The sequence below is a fragment of the Crinia signifera genome, chromosome 6, assembly GCF_055691185.1.
Source record: "Crinia signifera chromosome 6, ASM5569118v1, whole genome shotgun sequence".
Lineage (NCBI taxonomy): Eukaryota > Metazoa > Chordata > Amphibia > Anura > Myobatrachidae > Crinia > Crinia signifera.
Window position 1 is genome coordinate 237,463,321 of NC_139222.1, and position 15,361 is coordinate 237,478,681.

The 15,361-nt window shown below is 39.5% G+C and overlaps 1 protein-coding gene across 3 annotated transcripts in view; it reads left to right on the top strand.

Annotated features, from left to right (window-relative positions):
• Window positions 1–15,361, top strand: part of ARID5B (AT-rich interaction domain 5B) — a 223,409-nt gene that overhangs the window by 161,898 nt on the left and 46,150 nt on the right. For 2 of the 3 annotated variants that reach the window (XM_083149145.1, XM_083149144.1), the window contains exons 5-6: window positions 6,872–6,984; window positions 10,118–10,337. In XM_083149145.1, coding sequence (XP_083005271.1) covers window positions 6,872–6,984; window positions 10,118–10,337 — 333 coding nt within the window. Of the gene's footprint in view, window positions 1–1,288; window positions 1,411–6,871; window positions 6,985–10,117; window positions 10,338–15,361 lie in introns of those variants that run through there. The other variant, XM_083149146.1, reaches the window with a different exon arrangement.

Sequence of the window (15,361 nt, forward strand, 5' to 3'; positions counted from 1 at the left end):
GTGAATGGATGACATACCTCCCACCATATTGTGCACATTGGGCCTTATGTATCCGCCATGAGGAAGTTGGAGAAGTTGTCACATAGCAACCAATCAGCTTTGAGGAAGCATGTAATAAAATTATAGGCAGATGCTGATAGGTTGCTAATGGGCCACTTCTCAACTCTTTTTTTTTTTCTCTGCTTAATACAATAATTCCATAAACCATGAACACACCTCATGATTTAGCACCCTTCTGAGCGATATATCTTACAAAAATCATGTAGTATGTAAGCTCAGTATCGCTCCCATCGCCTGAACATGCAGGTCAATCTTGGATATGTAGCCAAATGACCTGCATGTTCAGCGGGGTCCCAGTGATATCACTGAGCAATATCGGTAATGAAATCATTCAGCGTGTATGCTCAATATCAGATATGTATTAGTTATGTAGCTTAAGTTGTATTATACAAGAATAAATATCATCCTGGCAATACTGTATATGTGTGTAAATATTACCTTATAAGAACAGTTGGGTAACTGCACATCGCCAATACCCATGTTTTAAGTACTGTATGTTACGTTTGGGATTTGGAAACAAAGCCTTATAATTTAGTTGTTACTTTCTCTATGGCAATTAAAATAATTATGGCCACAAATAATTTAGGACAGATTTTATGCATATCAAGGCTAATGATGACTTTTGGCAACAAAACTATTGTCTCCCAGCAACCAAAAACTCAAAGGGGCAGATTTACTAAACGTTGTTTTTTTAAAGTGCCAATGATTGGCAGATTTACTGATGAATTGTAAACTGCAGCATTAATTACAGTTGCCATTTAAAAAAATCTCAATCAAAGCCACCGATCATCATCAGCTATGAAAATCCGATGTTTAGTAAATCTGTCCCTAAGTGTTTTGTTTTTTAATTTAAAGGTTTCTGTTCTAGTAGAAAGCAGTTTTTTCATTAACTGCATCTTGCATGCATAGAGTTAAGTGGTTTTGTTTTCATCTTGGTTGGGTTGAGCCTGATTGTCCTGATGTCAGCTGTAGAGAAAATAAACCGTATCAAGTGCATAGAGCCATCAAGAGGTCAAAGGCAACAACACTGTAATAAGAAGTAAAGAAAAACAATTAAGGGAAAATGTCATAACCTACATGTAAAAGGTGGTGTAGTGCATCCCCAACTGGCAGCCAGTTACAGTCATTCCTCTCCTAGCCACTAATGTAGTCTGTGTTTATATGAGTAATGTACTGTAGCTAAGGGGGAGGGGGGTTGTAAGCTCACAGCAGATACTCAAAGTGTTCATTTTCTGTTAAGCTCACATCCCCACCAAGTCGAGACTTCCAGGGATTTAATAGGCAGTCAAATGCAGTGTAGCATTCATGAGAACTGATATAAATGAGACAGATGCTAGCCGACTGGAATGGGTAACTGCTTCTTTATCTTTTTTTAATCTGAATTTGCATGTTTTATGTCTGTTAGTTTCAGGACTGCATACAGAGGACAAACTTTAAACAGGCTGATTGGGTTTTTCTTTAAAAAAAAATTGTTGCCGTGTGTGTTTTATGTAGTCGAGATGCTTGGTCATTTACTGTCTTCTTAATATTTGCTTGACGTTGTTAATTCATACACAGGGACTAGAAAGCATCTTTGCAAATGTAAGGGTTTTTTAAGTGAGTGCCAAATTGCATAGTATTTGCAGACTGATTAAAATGTAAATGTAACATGTCAAGAGCTTTGCTAGTTCTCTGTGTGACAAATTTAAAGTGAAAAACAATTAGGGGAGACGATAGATCTGATGTGGATTCAGTTGTCACAGCTTTGCTCTATTTGGGTTTTTTTTTTTTTAGGTGTGGGGGGGGGGGGGTGTTGAATAGCCTCTACCAAGAGAATAGTCTAATCCTTTAAATCAATATGTCATACATTTAGCAACTAGTGATTGATTTGTCCCTTAGATTTTCACTGTGTACTGAGTAATTATTTTTATTTTGTATAGAACAATCCATTAGAAAATCAGATGCACATGGTGCAATTATGAAGGATTTGGAAGATCTTGATCAGATCATTCATAATGTACGTCAGCAATAGGCTGGTGTATAGAAAATGGTACACTGCAAGTTTGATATTCTGTGTGACTTCTGGACTTCGTCTAACTCTGTTCCCATTATATGTTAATCAGTTCAGTGGTGTATAAAGCTGGCTGTTAAAATGTACTTTCAATTAGAACGTCTTAATTAACAGAGGACCCAATATTTTCAACAATTTAGAAGTAATCATGAACAAACCAGAATTCGAGATCCACAGGCAAATAATACCGTTGTTATTATTGAGATCAAGCCCATACAATATGATCATTCAGATTTTCCAACATAATAGTATGCAGTGTAAACCTCAAAAGGAAATAAAACAATGTGTGGGCATGTACAGTATATAGTAAACAAACAATAGCAGCCTCTGCTGTTGGTTGTGTTATTTAGCATTTATCCCCAGCCCTCCCTGTGTCTTGCATTCACTATGGAAGCAATTTGCATGTAATTAGTGTGTTTTCATTGTAAAGCACATCACAATTAGCTGTCAGTCATCTGTGTACTGTGCAGATATGGCCAGTGTTGTTATTGCTGGTCCAGCATCAGAGTCCTACTGTACCTAGGAGAGAATGGAAACATTTACTCTGTTGTTTGTATAGTTACTGCTGAACATGATGGTCAGATTGTTACCTAGACACAGGTAGATGTGTCAGAAATAGACCAATCTAGTTGTAGACAGAGCACAGATTTAGTTAGTTCAAATATTGTGTTTCAATAGTTGACCTATGAACTATTTAAAAAAAAAAAAAAAAATATATATATATATATATATATATATAATTGCTTCTTACATATTCTTCTAGTAATATTTACTTTACCGGCTTATTTTAATGATGGTGAAAAAAATAATAATAACGTACAGTTCCACCTATTTTACTTGCATATTTATTATTATAGTTATTAATATTATCATTATGTAGGGTAACAAATCATACGCCCAAGCTGGCATGCATAACCTTTCTATTCAATTCTAAATAGTTACTACTGCTTTAGGACATACTAGAGTTGCTTGACGTAAGTACCTACAGTGTTAGGCACTTGGCATGTAACATGTTTGTAGGTAAAGAACTATTTTCCCATATACCGGTGTATGACCGGTATTCAATTAGCAGCTCTCAGAGCCGCAACAACACATGGGATCTGGATAAGTATACTGGGAACAATGTTATTTGACAAATGTCAACATTTTTCTCCTGGAAAAATAGGGGGCTTTAATTGTATGGACAATCAGCATTGTAAGGATAATCACCTTTGTTGAAAAAAGGTCAGAGGACCAGGAGAAAAATGGTCAGGGTTAATTGAATACTGGCCACAGCCTAGAATTGTGTGTACATGTTGAGTCTTCCATATCTAAATTGTTCAGGATAAAAAATGTTTTGGATATGGTATTTTTCGATATTTGCATACCATAATGAGATATCTTAGGGATGGAACCTAAGTCTAAATACGAAATACATTTTTGTATCTTATATACCCTTTATACACAAAGCCTTTAAGTAATTTAATACTATATTTTGTGCATGAAACGAAGTTTGTGTACATTAAACCCCATACACACTAGGAAATATTGTTCACAATATCGCTCAATGAAGGTGTATTTTATTGGCTAGAGCTACAGTATAGATGAAATGGGTGGAGTAATAGGGTGGGCAGGTTTATAAATATAATTTCTGGGCGGGGTTATAAATGTATTCCGATAAGAAGGTTGTTGCCATGGTGAAAGACAGTCAGGGGGGTTATCTATGCTCCATGTAATTATCTAGTGTTCATTCTAGCACCCGCCATATTTGAAAACCCATGCAGTTCCTCTTCCCTGCCTGGGGTGTCGCTGCCTGCTGTAGTGCTTCTAGCACAATGTGATCTGTATATCAGCACTGATATGCAAACTAGATCTGCACTAGAAGCACTACAGCAGACAGTGACACCCCAGGCAGGGAAGAGGAACTACATGGGTTTTCAAATATAGCGGGTGCTAGAATGAACACTGATTATCTAGTTTGTATGGATAATCCACGTGGAACATTGTTGCTTAACCATACATTGCAGCCATCCATGCAAGTATACATTACAGTATCTCATCCTTAAAGACTGTGTTGTTATTACTCGGTATGATTTCTTTTTTATCGTTTGAATGTTTTAATTTTGTGCATATATATTTTTAATATTTTTCTTTTGATATACAAAAGTGTTTATTTTAATGTGAAGGATTTATGAATGAAACTTCTATGTGATGGCAGTGGTAGTTTCCTTCTAGTAGACATCAATGAAATGGTTTTACTTTAATATGGACCGTGGAAAGTCGTTACACAGATGTATGTAGAATGAGGCGAGCACCATGGGCGTGGTAGATCTTTGAAATATATGAATGGTATTTCCCGTAGGCCTAAAATAACACTTGATTTCCTTCTTGATGATATATCGGTGATATACAGATGAATGAAGCTACTGTAATTGGCTTTGTTGGGTGATGACAAGGAAAGTCTATCTTTGGGCGTGTTTGGAACTGTTGAAATACAGTTTGTTTCTTGTTGTTTATATGCTTTTAACATTCAAAATAGTATCCATTATATGTCACTTATTTTATTATTGTAGTAGTAGTAGTGGTGGGTATGGATCATTAGACCACCACAATGTTGGTCAACATGCATTTAGGTCGACATGAGTCTAGGTCGACATGGGTTAGGTCAACACGGTCATTAGGTCAACATGGGTTAGGTCGACAGTCAAAAAGTCGACATTGGGGTTTTTAAAAAAAATTGTCCCGAATGTCGACATAGTCAACATGGACACTGAAACGTAGCACCACATCCTTTCGCATGGCTCGCTGCACTCGCCACGCTTCGGGCATGGTGCCTCCCTATGCTTGACACACTATTTTATTCTCTTACCTTGCCCTAGTGGATGGTAGGGCATGAAATACCACCTGACGGCACATGTCGACTCAAAAAAGGTGGAAAAAACCCCCAATGTCGACCTTTTGACTGTCGACCTAATGACCCTGTCGACTTAACACATGTCAACCTAGACTAATGTCGACCTTCCTGCATGTCAACCATCTAGACTCATGGCGACTTAAATGCATGTAGACCTAATGGCGTCGACCAACATGGTGACCCAATGACCGCATCCCGCATCCCGCAGTAGTAGTAGTATTTTGTCATTTTTTGAGAGTGGTCAGCTAGTAGCTGCACATGCACAACTACTGTAGTAAGTATTGATCAGCCGTTACAGGATTATGTCAAAACCATATGTCTGTTTATAGTCACAATGACTCCATCTGTAAATTATTCATCCATCTCAATGTAAAATATCTGGTGAAATATTTCACACAATTAGCAAACTTTATTAGCGCAGTGAAACATAAATCAACACGGGTTCTTCAAAGCAATCTTATTTCTAGTAAATGATTAGTCATACATAAAATGTTACTGTTGTGAGTCAGCACAGTTTATGTTATAAACTCATATTCCTAATGTACTTTCTGATGAATTCTGTGTAGCTTTCCAGTTGTGATTATTTGCTAAGTACCAGAAAAGACATTATTAGTAATCTGATCATAATAATTGCTTTCCTGGCAACACTTCTCTACTTTGTATACTTATATTTATAATTTTTTTGTAATTCTCATATTGTTTGTTGCATAATATATTGCATGGATGTTAAAAATCCTTCACTGGTGATAAATTTGTTAAACCAGTGACCTCTGCCAATTTAATCTGTTTGGCAAAACCAAAGTCGTTGTACTATTTGCTCTCAGTCTTAAAATCAACTAAAACTTGGCCTCCAACAAGTGCTATGATTAATTCACCCATGTTGCAACAAAATGCTTAAGTACTCCATTCACTCCACTCACACCTTCATGTGTTCCTACTTAGCATAAGAATATGTCTAGCGTTGCATTATTGCACAACCCTGATTATGTGAAAAGATGCATTGACTCTCACCGACCATATATAGCCCCCAAGTGGTAATTTTTGTAGGTCTTATTTAATTAATGGCACCACCCCCCTATAAATCCTGTTCTACTGGGGAAAAAAAGCATACACCTAAAGATTTATTGATCAATGTGGCTCATTGGAACAAAAATCTGGTAAATGAAGGGAGCAAATAACAACTGGCCATTTCCTCCGAACTGCCAGAAAACGGACAAAAAAGATAATTCGGGGAAATCTGGGTAAATAAGATGGATTTATCCCATATGTCTGATTAACCATTTTTGTCTGTTTATCAGTGTATTGGAGCAAATTATCAATTTCTATTTGCATCCATTAATTACCATGGTCAGTCTTAGGGGGGTATTCAAACTGTGCTGCTATTTCCGTCGGCAGAAATAGTGGAATTCGCCTATTCAATACCGTTACTTTTTTAAAAGTCTGATCTGTTTTTGTCTGAAATAGCCATGGATTGTCAAATTTACAGCCGTTTTTTAACCAAACCATGGCTGTTTTTGCCGATCAGGTCACTTTCCAACACTCAACAGTCGGAACATTGAATTACAACTGCTGAGTTACTGCCGGACTAGTTACTTGAGTTACATTATAAGTGGGGGGCAGGGCTACAATGATGTGAGTATGTTAATGGATAGTGCGTTCAGGGGGGGTGTGGCCTTGATTTAAGATCTACATATAAACCCGATTTTATCGCGTTCACCTGGTTGTGTTTGTTTATATGCAAAATAAATACTGGAATATAGCAAAGCTTGGCCAGTAGTGTAGTTAATATCCAACTTATTTATTGGCATAAATAAACATGATTGTAGTTATTGGAAGCTGATTTCTAATTGATTTGAATTTCTTTTCAGCCCCAAACCTTAAAGGCAGACCGCGCAAAAAGAAGCAGGGCCCACAGAGGAGAGATTCTGTAAGCGGAGTGAAAGATGCCTCCAATATTTGTGATGGCAAAACTGTTGCCAAGGTAATCTTTTAAAAGCTCACTTTCATTTCTGCTGCCTCTTGATTGTTTATTGTTCCAGTGTCTCAGATGGAGATAGCTATTTATAGCACAAAGGATTTTTTTTTCTCCCTTTCTTGCAAAAAATGCAGTGTTAGTTTGACACCAGACTGATTTTGTCTTAAAAACAAGAGCAGAAAGTAGGACAGTGTGGTTGCATTCATGTCATGTAGCATTAGCCAGCTCCCGGTGACATAATAACTTCCTGGAATGATTTTTCAGTTTTTAAAATAACAACTGAGATGAATAAACACTGAAGGAATAAAAAGGGATTATTTTTTTCCACTGGTCCTTCAAGTGAAGTTTTATACCTAAAATGTAATTCTCTTTATTCATCTGTGAGTGAATGCATCATTAAACAGGATCTGGTTGTTAAAGAACTATAAGAATGCCAGCCTGAGAGCCACATCTTGTTTGACTATGCTTAATGCACCTGGAAATTGTACAAATGGCACTGCCTGATCCAGCATGTACAGTATCATATCCCACTACAAGTCCCAGCTTTTACGTTCAGGCTATGGGCCTGATTTAGGGCATACCTGACGACTTTTTAAAACTCCTCTCCTGTAGAAGCCTGGAGAGGAGTGAAAGGGGGTGGGATGAGGCTATGTTTTGGGGGCGGGGCGAGGCTGATGTCAGCAAGTACCGCCCCCACTTCAGGCACCTGCATTAATTCACAGGTCCGGGATGGGGCTAAAATGAAGCAAAATGATGCGATTTGCATAATTTTAGCCCCGCCCCCTCCCCGCAGACCGGCAAAATTCTGAAGTTTATACCGTGGGGAGGGGGGGAGCAGTGACTGTGGTGATAATGTGGGAGACTTGCCCACCTTCCCGGGGGGGACGGAACGGGTACCCAAGTATGATTTAGGGATAGACATCATTGCCATCGATGGTTGCCAGTGAGGGCAATAGTGCAACTGGTATACTATGCAGTAGATGACCATCGATGGTTTTATCTGTCGATGGTCATCCATTTTTTTGACTGCTTGTCCTGTGGGCCAATCAGAACCTGGGGCTGGGCTTCACTGGTCCCTGGGAGGAGCTATACTCAGTGTCCCGGCTCCTTGGGGAGAATAAGAAAGACTATTTGATTATGCTTGCCATCGTTGGCAAAACTATTCTAATTCGGGCATAAACTATCGATGATTTAGAATCGACGATGGTCAATGGCCATCCCTAGCCTGATTCAGACCTGATCACTCATATCTCTGCCTGTGACAGACACAGGCTGATCGAGGCAGGTGCTGACATCACAGACCCTCCCTTAATTGCTGACTTCCCGTCAGTGAAATTGCGGGGGGGGGGGGATGGTGAACAGATCCATTCGCTATTTTTGATGCTGTTTGGGCTTGCACAATCGCGTTACATAACGTATGCATGCACAGTCATACGATAATCCAACGGATTGCGAATTCACACATCAGCGATCAAATCTGAATCAGGCCCTGTTTTACAGTACAGAGATAGACACAGGTTGCCTGGACCTGGAAAGGCCACATAACAATGTACAGATCACACTGCTCTGTAAACAGAAATGTTGTTTTCAGATTTTAAATAGCCCATTCCAAACTCCTGCAATCCCCCCATGCTCTCCTCTGCCTTGCTGTTTCATTTTAAGAACAAATATTTAAACATTAACAAGGGGATGATCTTGTTGAACAAATCCATTAATAAACTGAATAATTTACCTCATCTCAAAGCTTTCATCATAAGTACAAACTATACTGAAATATTGGCAGCTACAGGAAAGATTTTGTTTCCCGCCATATAGGGGCAGCAGCCACTAAGCAGTCTGAAACATTTAATACTATTATGTTTGTGGAGTTTTTTTAATTGATTTTATTTTTAGATTATTATTTTACCTTTTTTTTTTTTTTTGCTGTTTTGATGTTATTCACAATACAAGAAAGTAGTACATAAAAAATGAAAAACATTGAAGCATCAAAAAAGTGATATGATTTGCATCAAGCTGAGGGAGATGTGAATTTCCCATTAGGCACATACTGTAAGGTACATGCCTAAGGGCGTAATTTGTTGATGGGCGACATTTAAATGCTAGTTTTAGGCAAGTATTCAATGCCGCCCCCACAGTATTCAACTGACCCCCCTAATATGCTGATTCCCCTCGCTCCATTTTTGGAGCGGGTTTGCTGAAGCAGAGAAAACCACTGTGAAATGCAGCTGATTTGCTGCATTAGCCACGTGTTTCGCTGTTTGGGGGAATCCTCGCCGGCCTGTGACCGTGAGGATTCCCCCTGGAACGTTAAATAGGGCGATCAGCCGGTGAGGGGGTTAAACAGCGAGGATCCCTGGTTTTCTGCAATCCTCGCTGTTTAACCCACTCGCGGGCCATGAATATGGCCCTTAGACTAAAATTTACCAGTAACTGCATCTTGAGTGGAATGTCATTGAGTAAGACATGCACAGACTGCCCCTGTAAGCTGTCCTACTTAGTAAATGTGCTTATATAATTAAGGGGGAAAAAATATAAAGCTCAATGGATTTTTAACTATCTTAATTTGCCAATACTCAAATAAGGGCTTATAACCAATTCAAAAATAAAGCAAAATTAGGCTGAGGAGGGCAGCTGTTACTGTTGACCATGACACCTAAATCTGCCACTGGTAGCAAGCCATTATTATAGGGGATTTTGAGGCAGTCCTGCAAGGTGTTACTTATTTGTTTAGAAATGTAAACAACAGAGCAGGTGCTAACTTGTAGGAAATGGGAAGGCAAATCCAAATGATTCTTTCAACGCTTTGCCTAGACCTTTGCAGGAACTTGCAGGAAGATGTAAGATGTTCTAGCATTGTAAGGATATATTACATTCCCCTCTGTGCTATGTGTATACTCAGCATATGTTAATATATAATTTGCCAATTTTCGTTTGAGAGGCTGTTAAGGTAAAATGTGACTTTGGAATACTTTCAGCAATCATGCGCCTGCCTCGAATGCTTATCTGTGGTGATTAGTCATAAAGAAAGGGTTACAGTGTCAACCCTAAATATTATTGGAACTTTGAATATGTAGGATGTGTAATGTCTTTGTGAGATGGAAAGCGATAGCGCCAAGCCTCATGCACATGATTCTTCTAGGTAAAATGTGAAGTAAAGACGACCTTACCGAAAGTCAAGACTGCCAACGGCAACTACAAGAAAATTTCAATTGAGGATAAACCAAAGGCGGCCGCGGGAGATGGATCTAAGACAGAAGAATGCAAAGCCGATGAGCAGGCATTTCTCGTAGAACTATATAAATATATGAAAGAGCGGAGGACACCTATTGAGAGAATACCGTATTTAGGTTTTAAGCAAAGTAAGTAAGACATTTTTTTGTCCATATATTCTTATGCTAAGCGGAAAGTAAGAATTTAGGTACATTTTACATTGGTTTGCATACACATATATATTTCACAAGTGCCTTAATCATTACCCACTAGTGAACATTTCCACTCTGCTCCAGTATAACTTATCAATTACCTCAATCCCTGTAAGACATGGGTCTTCAAACTGTGGCCCTCCAGATGTTGTGAAACTACAAATCCCAGCATGCCTTGCCACAGATTTGCTATAAGGGAGTGTTAAAACTGTGGCAAGGCATGCTGGGATTTGTAGTTTCACAATATCTGGAGGGCCACAGTTTGAAGACCCATGCTGTAAGAGAACAATTGGAGGCATCTCTACTGATAAAGCCCCTGGTACTGTACTATAGTGCACATTATGACTTTGGTGTACCTTTTATAATAGTTGTGTATTGAACCTATACAAAATTATAGACCAGCTTGGTTTTCTGTAGCTATATAACATCACAGTACCTGCTTATAATATATGTACAAATGTAGCCACGCTCCTCATTGCCGCGCCTATTGGCAAGTGCAACTCCCATTGCGATTGGTGTGATCCAGTCACCACGAGTGTGTGTCTAGTTAACTCCAGTGGCTCATAGAAATGCATTGAGCAGCAATATTGCAGCATGGTGATTCTGCACTGCAGGGGCAAATTTGGCACGACAAACCGGAAAGAGTGGTGGTTATCCAGTAATGATAAGCGTGGATACATCTTTAAGATCATAGAATCTGTTTGGAATTCTGTTTGCATATATTATCACATAATCTTTTTGGCTTATACTACCTGTATAATATTATAGAGCCTGCTTGGTGTACGGTACATATATAATTTTACAGACCTTCTTTGGCGTAACATTACAGAACATGCTGCTCGTACAGTACTGTACCTTAGTAATGTTACCATAACCTGCTAGGAGTACTGTACATGAATAACTGTACAAACTGGTTTACTGTACCTGCTTGATATATGGTGCTAACTGAAGTTATGAAAACTGATTGGTGTACAGTAGCAATATAAGATTAGAAAACTAGGGTGCAATAACCAAATAAGATGACAGAACTGAATGACGTACCTCACCTACTGCATATAACATTACAGCAATTATGTGGCATAAATAGATAGGATTACAATTTCTATACTTTTTTGCTGTTTGAGTTATTTCTGAACTCATTTGCATAAGGGGATTATTGTAAACATATATGCCAGTCGGCGTTATGGTTGTATGATAAAATTCCTTTTGTCTAGCTAAATAGTGCTTCATATTTATATTGTTTTGTTTATATTACTAATTTATTGAAAGTCAATTGATTCCTTGCCAATTAAATTCAATTGCTCAGTTATAATTGATTGTATTATACCCCTTTCACACCGCACTTGTTAAATGGTTTATTGCCGTTTTTTCCCATTTCAAAACATTTAAGGCTGCAGTGGGAAAGCGCCAGAGTTGATTTACCGGTTAAAGATAACCGGTATTTCAAAACGTTTAAGAAGCAGAGTCCTACATGTTTCAGAGCTGTTTTTTTATGCAGTGAGAATGGCTCTGAAACTGTATTTAGTAAAAACAACAGATTACAGATCTGTGATAGGCTGTCCCCTGCATTCTGCCTTGAAACCTGTTCACTTCTGAACATGCAGTCCAATTTGATGATATCGTTAGTGATTGCATGTTCAGCGGGGCTCTGGGTGATGTCACTGAATGATATAGTAAATGATATCATTCAGCGTTTGACCTGTGGATAGTTCATTTTGTGGCTTTAGAACATTGGTCACTCTTCATTCAATGTTATTTTCATGCAATATTTTTGGCTAGTGTATTCCAGGCAGTTCAAGGGAAATCATTATGGACATTGTAATGGTTATATAATGGTTAGCATTACTACCTCACAGCACTGAGGTCATGGATGTGATCCCACCATGGCCCTAACTGTGTGGAGTTTGTATTTTCTCCCTGTGCTTGTGTGGGTTTCCCCTGGGTACTCCAGTTTCCTCCCACGATCCAAAAACATACTGGTAGGTCATTTAGATCCCAACAAAATTAGCCTAGAATGAATGAATGTGTGCATGTACATGTGGTAGGGAATATATGTAGATTATAGGGTGGCCAATCCCGGTATCGGGATTGGCGGGATCCTGGGATTTGGCCTCAAAAAGTCCCGGATTTCAATCCCGGGATTGGAGTATCCTATCCCGGGATTTCGGGTTTGGACTGCGCATGCGCAGTCTAATGCCGGCAGCGTCTGAGCACTTGCACAGACGCTGCCCGGCTCCCGAATCCTGCCCCCTGCGTGCTGCCTGCGTATCGTGACAGTAGAGGTCACGCTGCGCAGGCCACACCGCCCACTCTGACGCAGCCTTATCCTGTGCCCGCCCCCTGCCAGTCTCCTCCGCCCGCCTGCCTCTGCCCGCCTGCCTCCTTTCCGGCCTGCCCTGTCTCTTTGTTCTACGGCCTGCCTGCTAAGAAGGAGGTGCATGAGCCTGGAGGCACCGCGCACCTCCGAACGCACTCCCGGCCGGCCGCCCGCTAATGTAAGTAAATGTGCGGGTCGGCCGATGTGGGGGTGGGTATGCTGTGCTGCATATGTGTGAGGCAGAACTGTATTAGGGATGCTGATCCCGGGATTGAGCATTTTTCAATCCCGGGATTAAAAAAAAAATGCCCCGGGATTGGCATCCCTAGTAGATTGTATACTCCACTGGGGCAGGGACTGATGTGAGTGTTTAAATATTCTCTGTAAAGCGCTGCAGATTATGTGTATTCGCTATATAAGTAACTGGTAATAAATAAATGTCATCTAATGTGTACCCAGCTTTAGTGTGAATTTAAAAGCAGTGTTTTTGGTTAAAAATTTAATTTCTATTGTGGCTGTTATGGGATATAGACTGGTTTTTCTGGCACTACTACAATTTTCAGTTTACATACACGTTACGGATTGCAACAGATATTTTGAGGCTGTTTCACGTTTGTGTATTTTATATTTCTATGTTTGTTGCATTTGATTGTGTGCAGTGCACATAAAATCCCTGGACTCTGCTGTAAGTAAAGCTTGGTACACACTATGCAGATCCCTCAGCAGATCAGATAAATGCTCTGAGCCTCTGGGTGATTATCGGATCAGTGTGCACCTGTACACACAGATATTTTTAGCTCAGTGTGTGCTTTCTTCAAGGGGGAACCAGGAGGCTGTCTTCAAAGGTTTCAAACAGGATATAAAATGTGACGACCTGAACCAATCGCTGCGTGAGCGTTTACAGTAATTTATTATCTAACACTACTGTATACATACGTATACAATTATTGGCCTTATGTGAACGGTTACTGATTTTATTATTTATATAGCGCACACATTCTGTACAGAAAATATCTGTCCATCCACAGCGGTTCTGCCCCATTGGAGCTTACAATCTATGTTTCCTACCACATACACACTTATTTGTCAGGAGTCGATTAACCTACCAGCAGGGCCGTACTGGGAATCTGGCACTTCTGGGCGATTTGACACACCAACATGTAAGCTCCGCCTCCTTATCGCAGACAAAGAGAGCAGCTGGACTCGCGGCGGGTCCGACATCTCTCTCTGTGCCCCAATAGGGTCCAGGAGAGAGGGGGCATCAAATGCCGATATTCCTGTCTCTCCTGCAAGCTGGGATCAGCAACGCACGCATTTGTAGCGTATGCACAATGTGTACAAATGCCAGGGCCGATTCAACGGCCCAGTCCGTCCCTGCCTACCAGTATATTTTTGGATTGAGGGAGATCCAGAGAAAACCAGGCGAAACAAAGGGAGAATATACAAACTCTACACAGTTATGGCTCTGGAGGGAATTGAACCCCAAGACTTCAGGGGCTGTGAGGCAGTAATCTTAACTCTTACACCATCTGTAGTACCCATTGATCAAATATTCTTTGTACACACTGTGGAATATGTATGCGCTATATACTGTAAATAACTGAAATCAAATTAAAATGAACACAGCGTATTACATACATATGTAACGCAACAGAACAGTACTTTTATCTAGGAACACAAAGAAATGTTTTCTCTTCCCCCAGATTTGTAATATGTGCTGCAGATATTTTCTTTTTTACTCTTCATTGAAACCATGTGTTATTTTTATGAGGAATGTCACCCCTGCATGTTTTACATAACAATTTACATACCTAATTGGCACTGATTGCTGTCGAGCTCTGGCAGCCATGATAAACTTGAATAACTGCAGATGATTACAATGTTTGTCTCAAAACTGGCTGTTTGAAATAGAAGAGCAGTGAATGTGCACAGAACAGCTTTGTCACATTATGCATTGATTTAGATTAAATCAAGACCTAAGCAAATCTGTTAATGGATTTGAGAAACATTGAGATTTTGAGCCAGACTTTCAGGATTGGTTTGTGTTGAAGGGTGAATATTCTCATTTCAATTTTCCTGAACTCCTTATAAACAAAAGCACATTAAACAAACAGGTCTTAAATCTTCTGCCGCAGAGCTGCTTTTAATTTCATTGTTTTTCTAGCAAATTGAGCAACCAAACCAAATAGGGTTCAGTTGGGAAGTGGATGAGGGGCCCCGGATAACTGTATTACAGAAAGAGGTTCTGCTTCTGTAGTTAACCTTTGTACATCGATGGACTAATCCACAGACCAATGAGAAACAGTCTAGAGAGCGCAAGTTGTCCACAGTAGCCAATCAGATTATAGGTATTATTTATCAAGTACATTATATAAAAGGCTAGAATCTGATTGGTAGGTGCATAGGCAAATTTGATTCCTATCTTCTTTAGAAGGGCTGATATATCTCCCCTTCCACATCAGTGGTTATTAACTCCAATCTTCAGTTATTGCACCCACGACACATTATGTTTTTATTATATTGTTCTGTTGAAACAGGTGGGAAAAATTAGTGGCCCTGTAAAAAATAATAATAATAATAATTTACCTGTACATGACTAAAGAAATCCAAAAAACATGACCTGTTGTGGAGATCTTAGGATTGG